At 35.2% G+C, this 23,392-nt stretch overlaps 1 protein-coding gene across 8 annotated transcripts in view; it reads left to right on the forward strand.

Moving 5' to 3' along the window:
- Positions 1–23,392, forward strand: part of PCDH9 (protocadherin 9) — a 672,821-nt gene that overhangs the window by 157,910 nt on the left and 491,519 nt on the right. The window contains exon 3 of one of the 8 annotated variants that reach the window (XM_021538956.2): positions 19,047–22,112. The exons of the other annotated variants lie outside the window; for them this stretch is intronic. Within the exon in view, the coding sequence (XP_021394631.1) occupies positions 19,047–19,067 (21 nt within the window). The 3' untranslated portion in view covers positions 19,068–22,112. Of the gene's footprint in view, positions 1–19,046; positions 22,113–23,392 lie in introns of those variants that run through there. 8 annotated transcript variants of the gene reach the window in all.

Raw genomic sequence — 23,392 nt, forward strand, 5'->3', positions numbered from 1 at the left:
CTTTTGCTTATCTCTGTGTCAGGCTAGCTTTGATTACATAAAATGTTGGCTTGCCTCAAGATTTTTAGTAACTTAAGCAACAATTTACTTCAGGGAAGATCTAGTTCAATAATGACAAAATGTTGTGAAATGACACACAAACAAAAATATGTTGGTGTTAAAAAATTTAACCGTCCTCTATGAACAAGTTTATATTCTGAGCTACAAGCATTTATTTCTTTCCTAATCTTTTTTATAAGTGTGATTCTACATGTGCCGAAGATACACTTTTACAATTCTCTTGAAACTCTCAGAAGAGGATGTGAGTGGTAGAAAGAATTGTGATGCAGCCATCTGTGAAAGGAGGAACTGATTTGTCCAGTGTGAGAATCCACACAGCTTCATCTTTGTCCACTCTTATATTCTATAGGCCCTCTGAGAAAGGCAGATGGCAGGGTTGAGAAGCTTTGGAGTAACTGGTATGCTTCTTTGAGGGCCTGATTCTGCCATTGTTTCAGCCCACTGATCGTATTCGTGTGGATTCAAGTGCATTAGAAATAAATAAACAAGGGATTTTGCATGAAAGATTTCTGTTTACTTTTTGTCTTTCACTTTATGATCTGGCTTTTTATATGGATAGTAATCATCTCAGTAAGTATTGTCAGTTACTTAGTGAAAAATATCAGGTTGCTCTTATCTATTAAAAATATTTTCTCTCCTTTCTGAATATGAAAAAACTAGAATTTCTACCAAATCTCTATATTTATTTTTTATATGACATAGAATTATTTATATTTTCTACTTCCACCTACTTTCTATAGAAATCAGCTAGATAATTATACTTTAGAATATTATTAGTACTTGTGGACTGGGTTGTGATCAAGTGTTTTAAATATAAAATTTGAAAATATTTTGGAACTGTCCAAGTTACTTTCAAAATATTAGAATATTATTTTACTTGCTTGTGCTTGAATGTTTAATATACTTGTAGCTTAATTCTGCTTCCTTAAAAAAATAAAAAGAAAAAAATATGCCCTATTTTTTGAATGCAAATAACCTTTTGAAACTTGTAACTTGATGAAATCTGTCTGGACTTGTTTGCATAGATCTAGCAAAAGAGAACTCTGTGATCTCAGTTTTCTTTCTTTGCTTAATACCAGGTTGTAGGTCAAAGCCTTCAAGAAGTTCTTCAAAGAAAGTACCAGAATTCCCATTCTGAGTAGTAGCTAAATAACTTGGGTTTAAATTGTGTCCTTTTCAAAACAATAAAAAAAAAAAAACAATTGCACTGAAATATTGGAATTAAATCAACACAAGACATTGATATAAAAAGCCAGTATGATTCAGATGAAAGGCATAATTTTGATTCCATGTCATACAAGTTGCATTGAAGTGTAAGCAAATGAAAACACAGCTCCCCCTATGTTGAAGAAAATTTGGCAGCTTTCACTAAGGACATTTATACCAGCTGTAATCTTTATATTATTATTTCTTGAATTCCTTCAGCTGTGAGAAATATGATGAATAAGAGCTGTCTCATAATGTATATTGATCACCCAAGTATTAATCTGCTCAAGCAACATTTACCACTCACTTAGCACTTTTCATTTCTTTAAATATGAAAGCACTTTTAAAAGGCTGATTTAGTCTGTATTTTTCCATTTTATTTATGGAGAAAACAAATCAGGGCACAGCTAAGTGACTCTCCCCAGTCATGACCTCAGAAGGGTGAGTGAAGTGGCTTGAATCCTCATGTTCCTTAGGCTGAAAGGGGAGACAAAGTTGGCCAATTTCTTCAACTATGGCTGTGCCTGCTATTCCTGTAAAAGCATCTTTTGTGTAAATGCTTCTCTCTATATTTATTCTCCAAAAACAGCAACTTCTTCCATGTTCTATCTCAGTTTTTTCACCTCTACCCACCTTCATGCCTTTTCTAGGCTTGAAAAAAACACACACAGAGATATCCATGTAGATTTTGAGGGCTCAATATGATCATCTCTTGTTCCTCCTCTTGATCATGGTGTACGGTCAATCTTAGGAAAAATGCTTGTAGGGAAGTCTAGTTCAGCACTTCAGTTTTAACAGATGTAGTACTTCATTTTTATCTCTTTCTGACAGTACTCCAGCAGGAGTTTTCCAAGGGTCTGGGACAATGTTTTGTGTGAGATAAGATAATACAGTGCACACATGCTGATTCCTAAAAGTGTGCTCTCTAGCATACCACGTTGATAGCACAGCAAGTAAACAACAATAACTACCTCTCTGGCACACACATCTGCAGCTATCGCCGAGGGACACTGTCATCCAAAACCTTTTCTTCCATGCAGTGCTGCACAGCTGGGTATGGGCACTGTGATTTATGGTTCACTAACTGCAGCTTCAGCTAGCCTTCTCTGAAGCAGATTTTGCTTTTAAAATGGCCAGTCTCTGCTTTATTCTTTATTTGAAAAAAGAAATCAACGGAGTTTTCCACTAGATTTGTAAAGTTCCAAAACCTTTTGTTTCAGTGACAAATACTTCATCCATAGAAACCTTTTACATGTCAGGATGGAACCATCTCCAGGCTGGTTTAAAGGCAGAAGACAGAAATGGGCCACTCCAGGCTTCCTCTAAATAGTTTAGATGAGAACAATGAGCTAACAGTTCCACACAGGTTTCAGAGGCAGCTGAATTTACTGGATTGCTGAGTCACTGAAAAGCTGTAGCATGAATGAAACAATAATTTCTTTCAATTAGAAACCCACAGAGCCAGGAATATACTTCAACTATCACGGAGGTAAAGTGGAAGTTTGGCTCCATTTTGGTGATGTATTCCTCCGCTGCAGCAGGGCAAGCAGCAGACAATGGAACTGTGCATCTGATTAGAGACACTAAACTTTCCCATTCCTTTTACTTTCTTCCTTTTGATATTTCCTAACTGTCTTTTGTAAATTCATTTTACTGTTGGCTGACTGTCACTTGTCACCATAGCAACAACCTCTGGTAGCAGCAGGTCTGGGTTGCCCGATGTGAGCATCTTCACATTTGAGCCTTGCCAAGGCTAGCTTTTAATCCAGGGTTATATATTGGCTCAACACAGTAGCATTGTTTTCTCCCACTTTAGCTGTCTGCCTTACTCTTCCTGAGTTGGTTCCTTCTCTTTTCTAATTTATCTTTTGGGAGATCTGGTGTTAATTTTCATTCTTTAATCTTTTTTGTTATTTTGGAGGACTCGTTAGCTTAAGTATCTTTTAACAAAATAACATACAACACAGTTGCATTAAAGAACCTCTTTTTAATTAATAATTAAAAATAATTTAATTAATTCATAATTAAAAAGAAGGATTTGAGATAATCTTCTTCTTAGGACAAATATTTACAGATTATTAGAAAAAAAATTACTTGCAAGCTCTTTAGATGCTTTGCATGGGATAACATTGGTGAGGTTTTTTTCCAGGGTAACATGGAGAGAAATATGTTTAATGGTAGTATTTTTGGAGATGAGCAGCTAGTATGGAATAGGTGTGAATGATGCAGCACTTAATGGCAACATAACAGTCTATGAAAATTTTTTAAACTCCTATGCTCTGACCATAAAACAGCACCTAATAGCTGTTGAAATCTTGCTGTAAAGTTAATGTAGCAAAGTGGTTAAGAGTACTTGGTTGGGAAATGAGAGCTGAAAGAGAAAACTGCAGTGCAGTGATTGGTTTGATTTGCTGAATAAATTGCTATGTTCAGATTCAATTTGTATCAATAAGGAAAGCACTGTACACCTGCAGAGCCTGTCACACTTGGTATCCAAAATTCTGACACAGCTAGTCTTAAACAATCTTTTTATTGTTGTCAATAATGGAAGCCAAAAAAAAACTCAAAACACCCCACCAAAAACACCCAACCTCTAAACTTGGAGTATTTGCATTTTTATTCCATATATGTGAAAAAGTGAGCAGTGGTTCTTTGGGGTATTTCCTTAAGGAAACATAATACTTTTAATAAATGTATGGAATATTGCACTATTCTCAATGGATTATTTTAAAAGTAGCCAAGGGGTACTGTTCATTCAGTAGAAGGGTTTCTCTTTATTAAACCTGACTGAAAGCTAGAAGCATAATACGCTGTCTCCTTACAGTGGAAATTACACTTAGGTAATTTGCAACTATGATATAAAATGAACAAATGTGTAGGTTTTTACATTTGCACCCTGGCCCTTGATATTTATCCTTGTCTGTAATCCCTGTAGCATTTCAAGAGGGAAAACAGCTGGTTTCTGAAGAGAGAGATTTTCATTTGGTTTTGGGGTTTTCTTTGTTTTGTTTCTTTCTTGGGGGGGGGGTGGAGGGATCCAAACCTCTTTGGATTTGTTTTGCAATGACCAAATAATTCAAAATCTGAACGCTGAATATTTGGTGGGTACTTTGTTTTGGGTTGTTTGTTTGTTGTTGTTTGTTTTTGAGTTAGGAAAATCCCTGCAGATTTTTTTTTTTTTTTCCTCAAACTACTGTGATGGGGTTTTTCAGGAGAAACAGAACTGAACTATTATAAATGATTGATATAGAATATTATTTTTGTAGAAATGGGAAGGATTAATCTTAAGAGAAGGTATAATGGCTCCAAGGTGTAGAAGCTGTTGTAGACCCCACCCAGTAGATTTTAAGGGAATTTCTCAGGTATTTATAAAAAGGCAGACTTGACTAAGAAGCTTATCAGTTTAAAATTTTCTCTGAGGGAATTCCATGTATTTTTAGGAGAATAAAAAGAATGTAAATTAATAATATTTTTGAGAGAGTAAGTAGTGTGATTTGGTGCTGAGTACCTTTTGTCTCTTCAAGCTGCTATGCTCATACCTGATTTTAGTCAGAATCCTGCAGATTCTTTCTGATGGTAAACATGCATCTTTTTGGACAGCCCAGCACTAAGTACAGACTTAGAAATATTGCTTCTTAATTACAATTCTCATTTGTGAATTGGGGTCAAGCTACTTTTTGAAAAAAATGCCTGCATGTCAAATTTTAATGTATGTTTCGCACTTACAACCCAAAAGACTTACTGTCAGCTCTATGAACTCTTTTTCATTTTTCCTTAATATTAGTTTAACACACTAATGTTTAATCAAAGTATTTGATATTTAAATATTAAACACTGCTATTTTCCTCTGGACACCTAAACCAATATTAAAACAGAGTAAACATGAGCAACTTATTTAATTATTGTTAATGGTCTAGGCAAATTCCAAGCCTGAAAAATCAGCAGTTCATACACATTTAACAGAAATGTGATTGTATTTATTTTTTGTATTTTTTACCATGTGAACTTAAAATATTCTGCGCTGCTGTAGCCTTCTTCAATAGATAGTTTCTTTATACTGGAGCAATGTTTATTGTTGGGATGAAAACTATGCCGAGTTTTTAATTACTCACTCAAAGAAGTTCCTAGTATAGACAGGGTTAAAAGTCTGTGGTCAGACATATTTTCAATTTGGAATATATATTCTGGGATAAATTTTTCAAGACATGTATTCTTGCCCTACAACTAATGTGAGACCTTCATATTATAAATTAGTCCTCAAAAATATCCAAAATATTACAGAAAAATATTTTTTTAAAATTTGTGTGTATATATATATATACACACATATATATATATGTATATATATGTATATATAATATATACATATATATGTATATATATGTATATATATATGCATATATATGTGTATATATATATATATATATGTGTAAATACATCTGTATGTATTTTATATACATATATATAAGTTCATATGTTGTGACATGGATTTACTGGATTTTTTCGTTTTGGGGGGAAAAATACCCCAAACAAACAAACAAGGAAATTAATAATAATAATAAGCAGTGAGGGGAAAAAAAAAAAACAAAACACAAGCTTGGTTTTCAATGGTGGATCAAATGCAGAAGGCGGTAAACAAAAAAAAAAGGTGGTAGTTAGGGGAAGACCTTGACAGTGGAACTGACTGGTCTGTTAAACAGGGTTAAATGAATTTATTTTTTTATTTGACCTTGATCTCTAAGTTTGCTCACAGACCTAGTTAAATTGATGGCTAAGTTGGCTCACCATACTTCCTTCAGGCTGCACAGAAGGAGCCATTAAATACTTTTTGATGTAGTCACTGCTGGAAACAGTAGAAACTGTGCTACAAAGTGCTTGGCTGCATGGCAGAACTTGTACCTACCCATCTGAAAAGATAAAACCCCTTTCTAAAATGTAAATTTAGAGGCCAGTAGATTTATTGGCTGCAGCTGTGAAGGTAAGTGGTTAAAAGCAGGAGTAGTAGTCATGGCCATTCAGCTGTGAAAATGACAAAAAATCCACCAACAATGTATAAAAAATACAAAAAAAATTATCATGATTTTGCTGTGTTCTAGGGTTGGGATTTTATTGCAGTTAGTGTTTTATTTCTGACCATGAAAGCTGTATCTTGTGTCTAATTTTTAGACAAAATCAAGTGTCCTGACATTTACTGTAAATAAACAAGAATATGTGAAGGAAATTTTCTATGATTACTTTGTTTCTCCTAACAGAAACAGCAAGTAAGATCTTCACCAATGGCAAGATGTTCAAGATAAAATATGTACAATGGCATTAATTGCTACAGTATGTGCAAAACTAGGTAGACTGTTGTACTTGTGCCATACTTCAAAGACATTATTTTTTCTTACATAACATTTAATGTATCATTTTGTTATAAATTCCATGCATATTCATTCAGCACTTGCCATACACAGAAAGGTTTGCCTGAGTTCCTGTCCAATTTCTGTTACCTTATATAAATATTTAAAGCACTTTAGCCTGAAGAGATTTGGTCTTGTGGTGCCTGTATGTGCTGCCAGAATTTGTTATTTTATATATTTGTGTTCTTGACAGATGAACTGTTTCCTCTCTTCTTCTCCTTTTAGGGAGCTTTGCTCCTTTCATCTATGTTGTTAATGAAGGTAAGGAATCTCTGCCCACACGCTTTGTTGATTCTCAGGCTTTTCAGTGGAGGAATGAGTCCTGACTTTAGATTTATTTTTGGTTTTAGAACAAACAGGTAAGAAGCATTGAGTTACTGGACAAAAGACATCAGATTATGATGATGCAAATGATAGTTCAGAAGAGGTTTTTAAAAAGCAATGCCAATAAATATGATCACAAGCCATACCTACTCAGCTATTTCGCTATCTTTTGGCACAGCATTGTGTGTGTTTGCTACCCTAAGCCATTAAGCAATTTGTTTGCAATGAAGATGGTTGAGCCAAATGCCTGAGACAGAATTACTATGCTAGTCATGCCAATATTTATTGGTGTACAGAGAGCTTCCTGAGGCTGTGGCTTGTTGATACATATGTAAAGACCTACAAGTCAAGAAGAAATTGAGTGGATGTTCAAGCATCTTCCTGTTTTTCTGGATTGTGAGGAAAAGGATAAATACTGAATAACAGCTAAACAAGTCTAGAAGTAAGAGACGAGAGGCTTTTTCAGCCATGTGACAAACATTTGCTTCATTCATGCATCATAAATCTGCAGCATGTTGTCGGTTTTTCCTTAGTCTTTCCGGTACAGAGCCCTCGAGCGTACACACACTACTTGTTCTAGAAATATATTGAAATAACTGTGATTCAGTTTGAGGTAAATAGAAAAGGGAGGGACTTCTAATTTGGAGTGGCTAGATAAGTACTGTTCATGAGTTTACATTTATTTGCTCTTTTCAAAGATCTTTTCCCCCCCAAGGTCCTACAGTTTATGTGCTGCTTTTCATTGAAAACCAAATAAAGGCAATTACATTGCAGGGAGTTTATGAAGAGCAACTTTTGAGGCCTGATTTGCTCCTGTCTTTCTTTAACACAGAGTAACACCAAAAAAAAAGGTAAAATTTACATTGCAAAAGTAAATGTAAAGTGTTAAGAAAAAGCAAACTGGTAATTTATTAAGAGAGATGCCTATTGTAGAGACTGGAATCGTGCTGGAGGGATTATTCCCTAAAATTACATTTCAACACATCTGGCAGGCGAGTTAGTGAGCTTTCTAAAGTGGATGGCTGACGCCTGTGAGAGGGGTGTTATTGTCTCCCTGTATTGGGCTTTTGGGGCAAAGTTTTGATATTGGGGGCAGCTACAGTAGTGGCTTCAGTGAAAAGCTTCTAGAAACTTTCCCTATGTCAAATGGAGCCAAAGCCAGCCAGCTCCAGGATGGACTCACTGTGATTAAAGGCCAGACACATCAGTGATGGTGGCAACACGTCCATGATTACATATTCAAGAAGGGTAAAAAGTTACTGTGTTGTGGTCCAAGGCGCAGGACATGTTGAGGCAGCTGTGCCCCTGCAGCCCGTGGAGAACCCAATGCCAGAGCAGGTGGATGCCCCAAGGAAGTTGTGACCCTGTGCTGGAGCAGGCTCCTGGCTCCTGTTGAGCCATGGAGAGACAGGAGCCCATGTTGGAGCAGGTTTGCTGGCAGGACTTGTGATCTGTCCCATGGGAGTCCCAGACTGACAATCTGTTCCAAAGGACTTTACCTGTGGAAATGACCCATGCTGGAGTGGGTGCTGAAGAGCTGCATCCTGTGGGAGCTGTTCCCACAGGAGAATTTCAGTGATGGATACCATGCTGGGGCAGGGGAAAAGTGTGAGGTGCTCTCCCCCTGAGGGAGAAGCACTGACCTCAGCCCCCATTCCTTGTCCCCTGTGCTGCAGAGGGGAGGATATAGAGATTATGATATAAAGTCCATAAAGGAGGGAGGTGTGGAAGGAAGATGTCACTAAGATTTGGGTTTACTTCTCATTATCCAGCTCTCATTTGACTGGTAATGAATTTGGTTAATTTTCCCACCTCTAATCTGTTCTGTCTGTGACAGTGTTTGCTGTGCGATCTCTCACTGTCCTTATCTTGACCCATAAGCTTTTCCTTATACTTTCTTTCACCTGTCCTGATGCAGACAGGAGTGATAGAGCAGCTTTTGTGGCACCTGGTGTCCAGAGAGTGTCAACCCATCACACACTTACATTTTTTTGAGCTTTCCTCTAAATTCTGCCCACCTAGACCAGTAACATTACTCCTGTGCAAAATTCCAGTTGCAGGTTTTTTTGTCACAGACATTTTGCGTTGTCACTTGGTAATTCTCATTGACTTCCCAAAGAACTCATTTGCAATCCAGAGTTCTTTAATTGTAATAACAATTACAATTATTTGATTGGTTATTATTTTGTTTCAATCAGGTCACATATTGCATGTCACATGAAATTGAAAAGGTTTCATAGACACCTGTTCCAAATTGTGGCTTTTTGAATGAAGTTTATAAAGAAAATATTTTTAACCAAGACTTTTTTGGTTTTATTTTTTTGTGATTTTTATTCTTTGTGGGGTTTTTTTGTGTTTCTTCTTTTTTATCTCTTCTTTTTTTTTTTTTTTTTTTTGAGTCATTCTCAATTCCCATTAAATATGTAGGATTTAAATATAAATTGGAAAAAGATTAGTTTATTTTTTATGAATATTAGGGAATCTCAAATGATGGCAACCAGATTTCTTTTTTGTTATATCATTTTTTAGGTTTTTCTTTTATTTAACTCCATATATTTGATTGCTGGATAGAATTTTTTGTTATGATAAGTGATGAAGACAGTGAGTACCACTGCAGCTGGTGCCCAGTTCACATTCTAATCCATAAGTAGCAAGTGGTGGCTTCTGTTCATTTATGTAAAATTGCCACTGTATTTCAAACTTTGTGTTCTAGTAAGATATGCCTCTTTAGAGAATGTTTTGAATAAGATTTACAAAATCTTGTGTTTTAAAAATAAAAGGAGAAGCTTTTAAAGTTTTTTAAGGCAACTCTTTTCAAAGTGAAAGCAAACCATACATCAAGAAAGCACAGTATGATAGACCTTAAGAAAAACACGGACTATTTCTCTATTTTTTAATAGATAATTTGAAAATGTCATATAAAGGCTATGCTGTTCTTTTCATATTATCTAGAAATATCTCAGCAATGCCTAGATAACAGGAAGAAAATATTCATGGATTGTTACATTATAGTCATAGTTCCTCTCATTTCCCAAAATGCACAGCAGCTACTATGTCATTTTAAGATTTAGAAGTCACTGCATTTATGTTTTAATGATCAATGGCAGCTCTTGATCTGAGTCATTAATGAGATTTTGACTGCATCTGCATTTAAACCTTGTGTATTCTGAAAGAGAGAAAGTATGCTTGGAAAATGAGATTTCTGTCATGGTAATAATAAGGTTTACATGCTCAAGCTGAGAGGATTCACTCTCATGAATCCTTTCCTCTACCCTGTGGAAGGTTACATAGTTCCAATGGAGCCCTTTGTTCTACAATCACATAGGAAATGGCCCCTACTTGAAGGGACCATTCTTCTTCTTATGTGTTGAGAGTAAAGTAGTAGGAAAAAGTGAAAGTAAAAAGTGAAATTTGAATTCCTCAAAGTGAAATGTGATTTTGTACCTTGATCATTTATTAAAATGCTTTTACTTTATTTGAGGGCAGCAGAGCACCTTGAGAATGACAGATAGAGTGTGTATGGTGTCACTTGGGGGATGTTTAATATATTGTCATAGATATTTGGGTATGGTTAAACTACTTTTAAAAATAACAAATAATGACCTTCCCAAACAAGGGAATTGTAATAATAGTGATTAAAATAATTCCTTATAATTGTTTTTTGATTAGAATTTTTTAAAGTTTGTGAGTATCACTGGGTATTTTCATCAGCAATTACTTACTTACAGGTTAGGAGAGAGAAGTATAGATATTTTTCATGCTAAAGAGTGAAATTCTTAACAGAGTTTGCCTTTTTGCATGCTGCTTACTCTGATGTATGCATTTCATTAGTCTTCCTATACTTTCACTCAGAAACTCATTCTGTCTGCTTCAGATTCATATGAAGTTCTAGTTAATTTCTTTTTGGCAATAGGCTAAATTTAAATTCCCAATACAACAGAAAAACAAATTTTCCAAATTACAAGTTGTTGAATATATAAAAAAAATCACAGAATGAACAATGATTGTTTTATTGTAAAAATGTTTCAATATTGTGTTTAGACCTGTTGAAAAAGGAGTTGTTATAGGTGCCCACTGATTCCTTTACAAAACCACATTTTCATGAGATTGAGAGATATAGTCTAAATAGGCCAACAGCTGTTGCAAAGCCAAAATATTGCCTATCAGAACATGTGAGAAGTAGCTTGGAAAAGCTATAGATAATTTGCAGAATGTTGGGACCTGCCGAGCACTTCAAATACTTCACTTGAATGAAAACTAAATCTGTAAATTACCCAAGACATTAGAAGTCATTGGTAGAGAAATATCACACAGCAAAGTAAGAAATCAACTGAATGCTGATTTTCTTTTGGACAACATACACCTGCTACTGATTTCAGTTGAGGCCAAGAGTCACAATCCTAACCACTGTTTTAGAAAAGATTGTTAAAAGTGTATGAAGTTCTGAATAAAGGTTGTCCTGTTGGCTGTTCATTAGTTGGAGTTAACTGTATGGAAATTTGGTTGGCATGAACAATTTAGTAGGAGATACTACTTCTAATTTGTCCACAGTAATTAAGGACAGTGTGAGATAATGTTAAGGTTGACAAGATCAATATAATCTTTATATTTTCTCCATCAAAAGTTGACCACTATTGATTAAAATTATTTCTCAGCCCTGTTTGTCCTATACAAATCTTCAGTTTGGCCAAATTCCAGCTCTAAAGTCTTCAGCCACAAGTCTCATTTACCACAGAGAGCTTATCCTTTTGCTTTTGACTTACTATGTGGCAATTGCAGCCTGTGTTAGCTCTTGGGAATTGCAGAACTTAATAACTAATCAGAATTATATAATTTTATGCATATAGCTACAATTCCAACAGATTAATTCACTTGGAATGCTTATGACTACATGATTCTGAGTCTCAGTTCTTTTAGAGCTTGAGTGGAGGACAGAATATCTATACCCCAAAATATAACTTCCTTCCAAATGTTGAAAAAAAATCAGACTGTAACATGTTTAGGACTCTCTATTCCTTCATCCCATGCCAGAACTTTGCTGAATCAGAATAATTTAGGAGTGAAAGATCCTTTAAGATCATTGAGTCCAACCCAGCACTGCTAAGTCCATCACTAAGCCATGTCTGTAAGTGCCTCAGCTGCAGGTCTTAAATACTTCCAGGAATGGTGACTCAACAACTTCCCTGGGCAGCCCATTTAAATGCTTGACAACCTTTTCTCTGAGATTTTTTCCTGGTATCCTATCTAAACCTCCCCCAGCACAATTTGAAGCCACTTCCTCTTTTTTTTACCTGGAAGAATAGAACAGCCCCCACCTGGCTACAGCATCATCTCAGGTACTTGTAGAGAGTATAAGTTCACCCCTGAACTTCCTTTTTAACAGTGTAAACAACCTTGGTACCCTCAGCTGCTCCTTGCAAGACGTGGGCTTCAGACTCTTCATCAGATTCATTGCCCTTCTCTGGACACCATTCAGCACCTCAATGTCCTTGTAGTGAGAGGCCCAAAACTGAACACAAGATTTGAGGCCTCACCAGTGCTGAATATTGGAGGACAATCACTGACCTGGTCTTGCTGATCACACTGTTGCTGATACAGACCAGGATGCCATTGGCCCTCTTGACCACCTGGGCACAGTTGGATCATGTTCACCTCACTGTAAACCAGCACCCCAGGTCCTTTTTTGTTGGGCAGCTTTCCAGCCATCCATCCCCAAAACAGTAGGGAATGAGATTATTGTGACCCAAGTACAGAACTCATCATTTACCATATTTAACCTCATGCATTCACCTAAGCCCATTGAGCCAACCTTTGTAGATCCCTCTTCTGAGCCTTCCTACCCTCCAATAGGCAACACTCTCACCCAACTGACTAAAACGTGACAATAGTGTCCACTTTCATCCATCTCTGGATAAATAATTGTTTGCTTTGTACTTTGAGATCTTTTGGAAGAAATGAATGAGCTGGAAAAAAAAATGCTCTTATGTCTGAACACTGACAGTTTGGGAGATGAGAAGGGAAATGAAGAAGAATAGTTCAAAAGAGAACTCTGGTAACCATTAATAGAAAGTCCACTGAATTTCATGAACTAAGGAAAAGAGAGATGATCCAGAATATCAATCTCCGCAGTGGTTTATAAAAGACTTATTGGCTTGGAGATTGCTTTGCATTTTCATAATTCCTCTTACTAGCAATTTTAGTCTCATGGGAAACAGAAACCCAAGATATTTTATGTAGCAATTGTCCACTGCACAGCATGAGATGACCACTCTGTAATGCCCCTTATTATCTTAGAACTTCCCCTTATAAACCTAGAACTTCCAAAACTGACCTTCCTGGATAAATGTATAAGGACTTAAAATTTAAAACTATTAAAAAAAATAGAAAGCTGTACATGCATAAACTACTGGCTAAGAACAAAATCAACAATTTGAGACCTCGTCCTACAAACATCTCACTTAAGTAATTATTTACTTATATTTAAGTAGTGAATATCATGGGATTAATTATATGTATGAGGGTTGCACATCTGGACCCTTGTTCTCTTTGGAATCCTGAATAGAAGCTGATTTTGATACATGAGTAGTTTTGTGGTAGCCATTACAAATCTGATATTACCTATGCTTTAATACTGGAAAATTTTAATGTGGACAAAGGGAATAGTAACAGCTAAGATTCTATGTAGTAATACCCAGAGATAAATTTATGCTAAGACAATAGAAGCAGGGAATCTGTTATTATCTTTGCTAATGCTGGGACCCTGTGGTTTATTTAACATTTCTTTTTTGAAAGCATATGCATAAACCATATAATATACTTATGGTAAGTGTAATTTACATTTATAACGATGCTTAGGTATCAGTTATGTTTTGACCTAATATAAAGTATGTTTAAGCTTTTCTGATTGCTTAACTATTTTCATGGAAATGTGGCTTATGTCCTCATGAAAACTACAGAATAAAAAAAGCTGTACTTTGCCATTGGTGTCTTCCAACCGCACCATTCCTGATTGAAATGTCTGAGAAAAAAGGAGCTTTTCAGCCTTAGGGAAACCAATTCAAAACCATTAAGCATAGCTCAATCTCTGCACTGAACGGAAAAAAAAATCACTTTTGGATTGAGGATAAAGTGTTGTGTATGCCAAATCCCAAATAAGGTGTAGAGAAAGCTACATGCAAGCCTGTGAGCTCTGCATAGGACTGAATATGTTTTTCTGTGTTAAATAGATAAAGTTGTAATAGACTGGAGAGGATAAAACTCAGTAGGCCTTTGTTTTAAGAAGGTCTCTTAGTCTCACCTTTACTCCTGAAACCTAACTTGGAATTGGGTAAGTGAAATTCCAGGTTTAGAAAGTTCACTTTTTAGAAGTGCTGAATGAAGTCTTATAACATTCTGCACATTAATCTTTGTCTTTTAAAATAGGCACTAGTGCTCTTTTCTGTTTATAAGACATTTACCATAATGGAAGCAGATGGAATGGTATTCACTGGTACTTGTTCCAAAGCTCATTATCAAGTATACAGTGGCAGAAAACAAAACCAAGTGCCCTACAGTGACACAAAACAAAACAAAGTGCCCCTTTAAATAAAATGCTGAAATCTATCACTTCCATATTTCATTCCATGCACATTTCTATCTAATCTAATCGGCTTAAATTTTCAAGATATGAATGTTTAATGGTAAAAGACGTGTATTTGTCTATACCAGACACAATTCATAACAAAAGAACATAGACGTAATATGAGATATAGGGAAAAAAAGGTACAATATGTTGTTTAGCTTCACTATGCAAAACAGGAAGATGCATGCATTGTGTAACTTGAATGAGGTAATATGGGAAACCAAATTTTGCATAACCATAATGAGACATTTTATCTTTTTTTTTTTTTTAATAGATGGGTGACATTTATTTTTCTTTGCTAAGAAGGGGAAAGCATATTTGTTAGAATAGTTTTCAGTAAATGTATCAGTTGTTCATGTGAAAATGTTTCTTGACTTCAGGGCATGCTTTTTAACTGGTGACAATTTTTAGAACAGAGGACTTCAAAAGGCAGGCTGGCAGACTTGAAAAGACAGCATAAACATCTAGGTGAAAATTTCTTGTAACTTTTTCTTGCAAAATAATGATAATTTAGGTAAATTATCATGCTCCCTGATCAGGTGGTCTTCTGCTTCTTTTCAAAATATTAATTTTCAAGAAGGAAGATAACTTAAATCTAAGTGAGTTTTAGTAAAATAAAATTGGCAAAATATGGCTGAAAATACAGTATTTGTGTATCATTTGGGTATTTTTTTTTCATTTAGGTAGTAATACAACACACTATTTTGCTAGTAGGTGCCTTTCAAATTAAAGGTACTTCCTTGTGTCATGGTGAAGGAATTGTAATCAATAAGAATGAAGTATTAAAAATTTAAAAGACAAAGAACAGTAAACATACTAATTATTTGTAGTTTGTGTTTGTAAATACTCAAACATTGGAAAAATATTCTTTTATTCCTGTGAGACTAGCAGTATTCATGCATTTTGTTATTCCACATAATATAGGATCCGTTTCTTCTAGGCTTTTAAAATTAAGTTCCTTACTGTTGCTAGCCAGCTCCTCCTCTTTTGCTATTGAATGTTGTACTACAATAGCATATTTATGCCTGAGTGTCCACAGTATGTATCCTGTGGATTGAACTGAGCCTAAAACCAGTCTTGCAGACTAACTGTAAACCCTCAGGCATATCTAAACCATATGTTGAGTGCAATGTGGATGTCCCAAAGACAACACAAATATGTAATCTGCATGCTGTTTTGTAGCATTTTGTGTGATATACCAGCTCAATTTGTGAGACGTAGAACATTACCTGTTTTTTTCTCCTTTAATATTTTTATCCTAAAATATAAAAAAGAGAAAATAATTATAGGACTATGTTTTGTTAGTAAGCCATGCATATGAAAGTTCAGGAAAATAGTCAGTACCAAAGTGGTGTACTAATATATACAGTGACAATTCATAGAATCACACAACAGCCCAGTTTGGAAGAGACCTTCAAAGGTCTAGCCTTTTGTGGGAAGGAGAATTTTGATTACATTATCTGGCAATCTGCCACATTGAATCTTGTAAACTTTCTGTGATGGAAGTTGTTGTGGAAGAGAAGGATTGAAAACATACCACGTTTCTCTGTGGTAGCTCATCGTTTCTTAGCTCAGCTGGGGCTGCCTTTCTTCTTTTGGGTGTTATCCCTTGGTATCTTCACAATCTCTTTGTGGTGTCCAGTTTTTAGGCATTGTCTGAATTCAGCTTCTCTTCAAGGCACATGCAGCCCCCCAGCTAACCCTATGAGCACAGCTGCTCTCTGTGCCCCCACCCCCAATATCTTCACTTAATTTGTAGTTACCACCAAAACCTCACAGAATTTAGCAGGTATTTTGCTGGGTCCATACATGGGTATTTAAAGGTTTTCTTCCTGCCTCCCTCCCTCCCCTTCAACTTTGAGAACATAATGAAATTTATAACAGTGGGAGGAAGACCTGTTTGAGAATGCTGTTCAAAATTGGCAATCCTGCTTCTACCAAGTATCTCTCACACTCTGGTTTTGATTCAGTTTTCACTTAACAGATCTGATCTGAGGACAAGTTATACTTATGCTTATCATTTTTTACCTGCACTAAAAGCCTTTATATAGAAAAAAGCTAGGTAAAGAAAAAGCTAATGAGTTAGAAAAGAAATAGTATACGAACAAATATGAGAACCAGAATACTTTATCTCTCTGAGCAGCCAGGCAGGCAGAAAGGAGGAAGAAGTGGTAAACTGTGGAGAATAGGAAGTTTAAAAACAAAAATGCCTCTCTTTTAGAGACATTGCATATGTTTTCCAGCTGCAGGATGTGAAGTAAGATGTCAATAGCATAGCTGGAGGTTAATATAGGGCTGGAAGACAATTGGGGCACACAGAATCAATTGTATAGATGTCACAGCAAAAATGTATTTGGTTCTGCATCTAGAAATTTCACAGTAGCTCTAAATACATGCACAACGCTATATAGCTTACAACAATGGTCATGCTAATTGATAATGGATGACAAATCCAGTTGGCTAACTGGAATGGAGTGGAATACAATAGAGCATAAGAAAATTATTCTGCAAAAGGGAAGCCCAAAGTCCTAATACTAAGATTTTATAGGAGGTACTAAGATACTGGCATAGTACTGGGATAATAGTAATTAGAACAGAATAGTTATTAATTATTACACAGCCTCCCCCCAAGACTGCCCAGATGTCTCAAGAGAAGATGCCAACATATGAAGCAAAGAAAATAACAAAATAATCCAACAGCTAGAGATGGGAAAATACACTTAGAGAGAGCTTTTCTCCAAATTCTTTTTTAAATTATTGTCTTTTAAATAATGAAGTATGGCACATAACCTCTCTTTCAAAACCTCTTAACAGTTACTTAGCATAAAATTCCCAAGAATATCAAGAGTTGCAAGTGCCAAGTCCTTCTTTGAGTCTTGGTGAGGTCTTGACATCAGTGGCATCCTGTGGCATTGAATTCCATAATCTAATTATGTGCTGCATTAAAACATATGTTCTTTTATCAGATTTGGAGCTGCTGCTTTTCACTTTCACTTAGTGTCCTTTTGTTCTTGAATTATGAGACACAGGACTACAGGAGCTCCTGATCTATTTTCTCTTTGCCACTTACCATTTTTATACTTTGATCATATCCATCCTTATTCATATTTTTTTTTTTTTTTTTGGTAAGGTTAAAAATTCCAGTCTTTTCCAGTCTTTTCATATGAAGGCTTATCTATATGCCTAATTATCACAATCACTCTTTTCTGAATACCTTCTAATTCTGTAATATCTTTTTGTGATGGTGTGACCAGTACTTCACACTATTCGAGAGAAGGGAAAATTATTGATTCATATAATGACATATTTTCTTTCTTTCTTATTCTTCACCTCATTTCTTATGCATCTGAAAATTTTATGTGCTGTTTTGACTGCAGCTGCTCATCAAGCAGGGCTCTTCATTGAGCTGACTGCAGTGAGACCCAGGTGTTTTTCCTAAGATAGTGCTAGTAATTAAGATCTCTGATAAAACAAACGATCTGTTACAGGTTCAGGTTTCTTTGCTTTGTTTTTTGTTTTGGGTTTTTGTTTGTTTGTTGTTTGTTTTTTCAATAGGCCATATTTTGCATTTAAATAAATTATTTTCATATATTTTAAGATGGCCACCCATCTCCCTGAGTAAATTTTCTCTCAGGCTTCCTGTCTTATTTAGACTTGGTTAACATGATTGCCTTGTTATTTGTAAATTTTGACAAATTGTTGTTCACTTTTTTTAAACATTACTTCATACGTTTTGAAAACTTGGTCCTTGTATGGTGCCTTGAAGCACCCTACTGTTGAGGTTTTGCTATAGTTAAAATTGACAGTATGAATGCTTTTGTTTCTTTAGTCTTTGAGAAAATTTTTGCATCCTATCCCAAAATTACATAGACTCTGCCTAAGTCTGAGATGGAGACTGAGTCTCTTGAGAAGAATATTGTTCTTGCCACATTTATTCAATTACACTAAAAAGGTTAAGGGCCAAGTTGCCTTCACAACTAAAGCTAAGTATTTGAGAGACAACTATCCTGTTTACAACCACAAGTATGGAAATTAAGGACAGAGAATGGAAAAGTAATTAATTCATCATGTTGGGCAGACACATTCAAAATGAAGCTGGGAGCAAGCTTTCAACATAACAGTTCTTAGAATTGTCTTGGTGATAACCCTAAAAACGAGGAATATAATCAGTCCGAAAAGGCAGGAATATATGAGTCTACTTCTTACACCTCAGACTGTGTGAAAATAAGGAAAAAGCAAAGTGGTATGGTCTATACAGCTGTTAATTTTCAAGACTTTCTTTCACAATCTGATATGAACCAAGATATTTTAAGATTTGAAATATCTAAAGTTCTTGTTGGAAAGGGGAAGGGCAAACTTATTTTGAGGCTTTATACGTCCTGACCTCCCCTAGGCCTGCTTATTTCCTGGTATCTCTCTCTCTTTCTCTCAAGTGTTCTCCATCCTCTCCCTGAGAGAGTCTATGTGTGCTTCATCAACCCTGACTGCCTACAGTATGCAACAGACCTCACCACCTTTCTTCACCAAGAAGATTGCTTGCACAGAGAAGGCTCCTCAGACTGCTTGGGACACGTTGCACAGATGCATGCCACTGCCTTGAACTCAGAATGGACACTAAAAGAGATCCTGAACATATTGGTGGGAAATGTGATCAGACACCTGCAACTCAGAACCTCCCTGTTTGGTAAAGGAACTATAAGGAAAGCTAGAACTTCTTGTGATATTCCTGTAGTTTTATCTGACATAAATCCAGGATTTTCCATACTGTACTCCACCCAACCCCAATCCAAACTATTTTGGGTGGAGCAGAGGTTGACAACAGGTGACAACAGGTATTTAATTTGTGAAGAAGCCTGTGAAAATGCTAGTAACTCCTCAATAACTAGTTCTGGTGCCTGATGAGAAGACAGAACATGAAATATAATCTATGGCTATCAATGGACCAATTATACATACATATATATCTCTATATGCACACTTATATATCTCTGTGTATAAGAGTATTTATACTACATATATTATTTTTCTTTTATCAAGCTACTTTGATACAGTAAAATATAGGATTCATAATTATAAGAGAGTAACAGTAAAACATGCCACTGTGACCTTTTTGTTAATTCATAGCAACATAAAAATTACCAGTAAAATATAGCACAATCGAAAATTTAGAGTTTCTCATTTGAAGGAAGAACAGGAAGAAAAGTCAGTGCTCTCACTTAATTTTGGAAGGCTCTAAAATACCACGGGGCTTGTGCAGCATAAGAAAGTGACAGAGATAGACCATAAACTGTACAGTCACACCTATAAGTGAACATAATGTTATATTAATTACACTTTTGCATCAAATCTAAGAATAGAAACTATACTTTGTGTCATTTAGTTAATTTAGAGGAAAAAAATATACCAAAAATATGAGCTCACTGCAACAATTCAAAGCTGAATGCTTTTCACAATAGATTTACAAAATAAGCAGCCACCTAATGAAAATTTATGTCAGTTTTTAGTTTGCCCGCCAAACCTAAGAAAATAACATTAAATGGTTGGCGGTAGAGTTTTGTGGAAACAATGCATATGGAAAGCAGTGACAATAGTGTGCCTGGTGCTGGCTTCATACTGAAAATATCTGTGCTTTGCAATTGCTGTGGAGTAATATATCTCTTGCAATGTGTGTACATTCAAGTCGTATTAAGAGATAAATATATGCCTTTTCAATGGTGCTTTTTTTTCAGGAGAATGTCACAGAATACTTTTCAGCACCTCTAGAAAGCTATAATTCACTAAGCAAAGCCTGTATACCACAGTTTTTTGTGTAGACCCATAAGGATAAAATATATCAATAAATAGGTATTTAAATGCTGTCTGAAATAAACCTGTATCACTATAACATTTCAGGAAAGAATCTGTATTTCTTTCTTTTCAGGATTTTTTTTTGTTCTCTAGAACCTGTATAAGAATTGAACATATTCAGATTTTCCAATTTTCAGACAGGCTTCTTAGTTCTCTACTTTCCTTAAAAAACTGTACATCCTCCTGTGTTCCCCAGTGTAGCGGGATATCAGAACCCATAAGAAACACTGCATTTTTCAAATAGAATGTTTTAATACTTTCCATCCATCCATGCTGTTAGTCCCAAATAATGACTTCTTTCTGGGGAGTGGTATCAATAGTTATTACTTTAATGTACAAGATAGTAAGTGAAATATCACAGTGGGAATAAACTGTTAAGGATGATATTGGCTAAAATACTTGTTTATTTGGAAAGTCCAGTTTCATCCTGAAATCTGTGCCAAGAAAAACATCAAGTTTTGTTCACAGGAGTTTAGATAACTACCGGGAGCAGATTTGGGTGGTGTTTTTCCTTTGCACTAAGCAAACTAATAGAATTATGAGGCACAAAAGGTAACCTTTTTGAATTTGGGGGTTTTCTTCCCTTTTTTTTTTTTTTACCTGAAGTTTACAGCCATAGAAATATATGTGTAAGATACTCAGCTGTCCTATACTTGATCAAGAACTTGATCAAGCGGCAATTTTTTGCTGCCGTTACTGGGAATTTTCCACATATATACAATCACAGAGACATAAATATATGCAATTTTTCTATTTAGTTATTGCAATATCACTTAAGTTAAAAATTGAAACAGAAAAAACCAACAGGAGTTCTGTTTTTTTTTAAATCGAACTCAGACTGCATCCAAATACGACAAAGATACTGTTGAAAATCTGTTTTTATGAATGCTCTCAAATCACTTGGGATTTTGCTTTTGGTTTGTTTTTATTTTATTTGTTTTGTTTTCTTTATGACAGCACTCTGTTTTTCAAAGACATTGACTTTTTCCTGACGCTTTTAATTATACTTTTCTATGTAAGGCAAACCATGATCCTTAAACAATCCAATCAAATCTCTCAGAGCAGACTTATGTATGGTTCCCAGAAGAAAACAGCTGAAAACACTAAAACTAGATGGACAGATACATTAATTATTACATTAACTTTAAAGTTGTTTTCCAATCCAATGTGACTTTGAGAAATGGAGAATCTATCAAATCAAGTATTTAACAGGTAACATACAAGTTATCATGTCATTGATCTGTTAGACAAAAACGTGTTCTTCTACCTGAATCTTAATAAAATAAACTTCTGTCTTCATACTTAGAAAGATTGCACAAAATACTCAGATCTTGCCTATGCACAAGATGCCCATATCATTTCCTTCCATATTACAACCTCTGAACATCAACATGTATGTGAATGCTGTCCATTCATAAACTTGACTGTTGACTTTTGAAAACGTAGCTCTCCGAGTCTCTCCTTTGAATTTTCCCAATTGGTATGGAACCCAAGGATGAATCAGTGGAAATACTTAATATTTTCTTTCCTATCAAAATTAAATACAGTATTGCAAACTTTTGTGTTATATTCTCAAGCTCTTACTGACTATTTATTGTAAAACCATATCAAAAAAGAACACAAATAAAATTTAAAATGTTCTCTAGCGTGAAGATGTCTATGTTATATTTATCTCTGTAGTTTTGTAAAAACATGATTCTACTGAATGAATAGTATTTTTATTTTAAAGGTAAGTCTTTAGTAGGTAACTTAATGGAAGTTAGCTAACTTGTCATTTAAAATAAATGGTAGCTGTGATAGCTTGATTCATTTACTTGTTTTTAGTTCTTCATCTGGTTTTTGTTAAATTTCAGATTTTATTGATTTTGAACAGTGAAATCAGATTGGCCTTTAACTTTTAGGTCCCAATTCATATTCCATTAAGAAAGTATAAGATAGCTCTGTTCATGCAGTAGTAAGTTAGAGCTGCTGGAGACAGGAGGAGAAGAAAATCCCCAAAGAGAAAAGCATTAAAGTTTATACTGTTTTTTTTCCCTTACAATTTAAAAAATATATCAGTTAAATTAGCTTCTTTTTATAGCTTCAAAACTATGTGTATTTTCAAGGTACTGATTTTTTTTTCCCCAGCCTAGTTTTAGGGAAGCAATTAAAGATTTATAGTACAGACAGAAGTGTTGATCATAATTGCATCATAGCTTGCTGTTACACAATACACTTTTTCTCACCAGAAGACCAAAAAAACCCTGAACCACCACCCCCTCTCCCCAAAAGACATAGTACTTATTTTAAAAAAGAGACAACTGGTAAAGAAACTTGTTAATCCTGTGCCTAACTGTAAAAGAATTTTAATGTAGCAGTAGCTAGTTTGCATGCAAACATCTCTGAACTGCCTGGTAAATTTTAGCCCAATGTTTGAAGGTTTTTTTCATAACATTTACTGAGAAAGATGAGATTTCAAGTAGAGTATGTTATGTAAATTCTTCCCAGCTCCCAGGATTTGGTTGATCCAAGTAAGTAGGCCTATCATGGATATCAGTCAGTATGCCTTAATACAGATTCAGTTTGAAATGCTTTTTGTACTGAAAACTATTTGGACATGCTTTGTGTCATTCCATGTCCTGTGCTTTTCCTTAGATGATCAGTTCATAGAAATTGCTGTGGGGGAAGCAGATCTGATTGGGATGGACAAACAATGTTGTACTGAGTAAAACTAGTTCCACTTATTTCAATTGAACTTTAGATATATATGAATTAATAGTAATTGTTATATAGAGAGAGTTTTTAATTTTTGTGAACTACATATAGAAATGCCTGACTTCTTTCAAAGTAATTTTTTGAATGCCTGTGTCAGCTAAAGATTTTCTTTTACACTCAAAATAGATGGTCTTTATATTATGTTGTTTGTGAAATCATCAACATGTATCCTGCTAAT

This window comes from Lonchura striata, chromosome 2, assembly GCF_046129695.1.
Source record: "Lonchura striata isolate bLonStr1 chromosome 2, bLonStr1.mat, whole genome shotgun sequence".
Taxonomy (NCBI): Eukaryota; Metazoa; Chordata; class Aves; order Passeriformes; family Estrildidae; genus Lonchura; species Lonchura striata.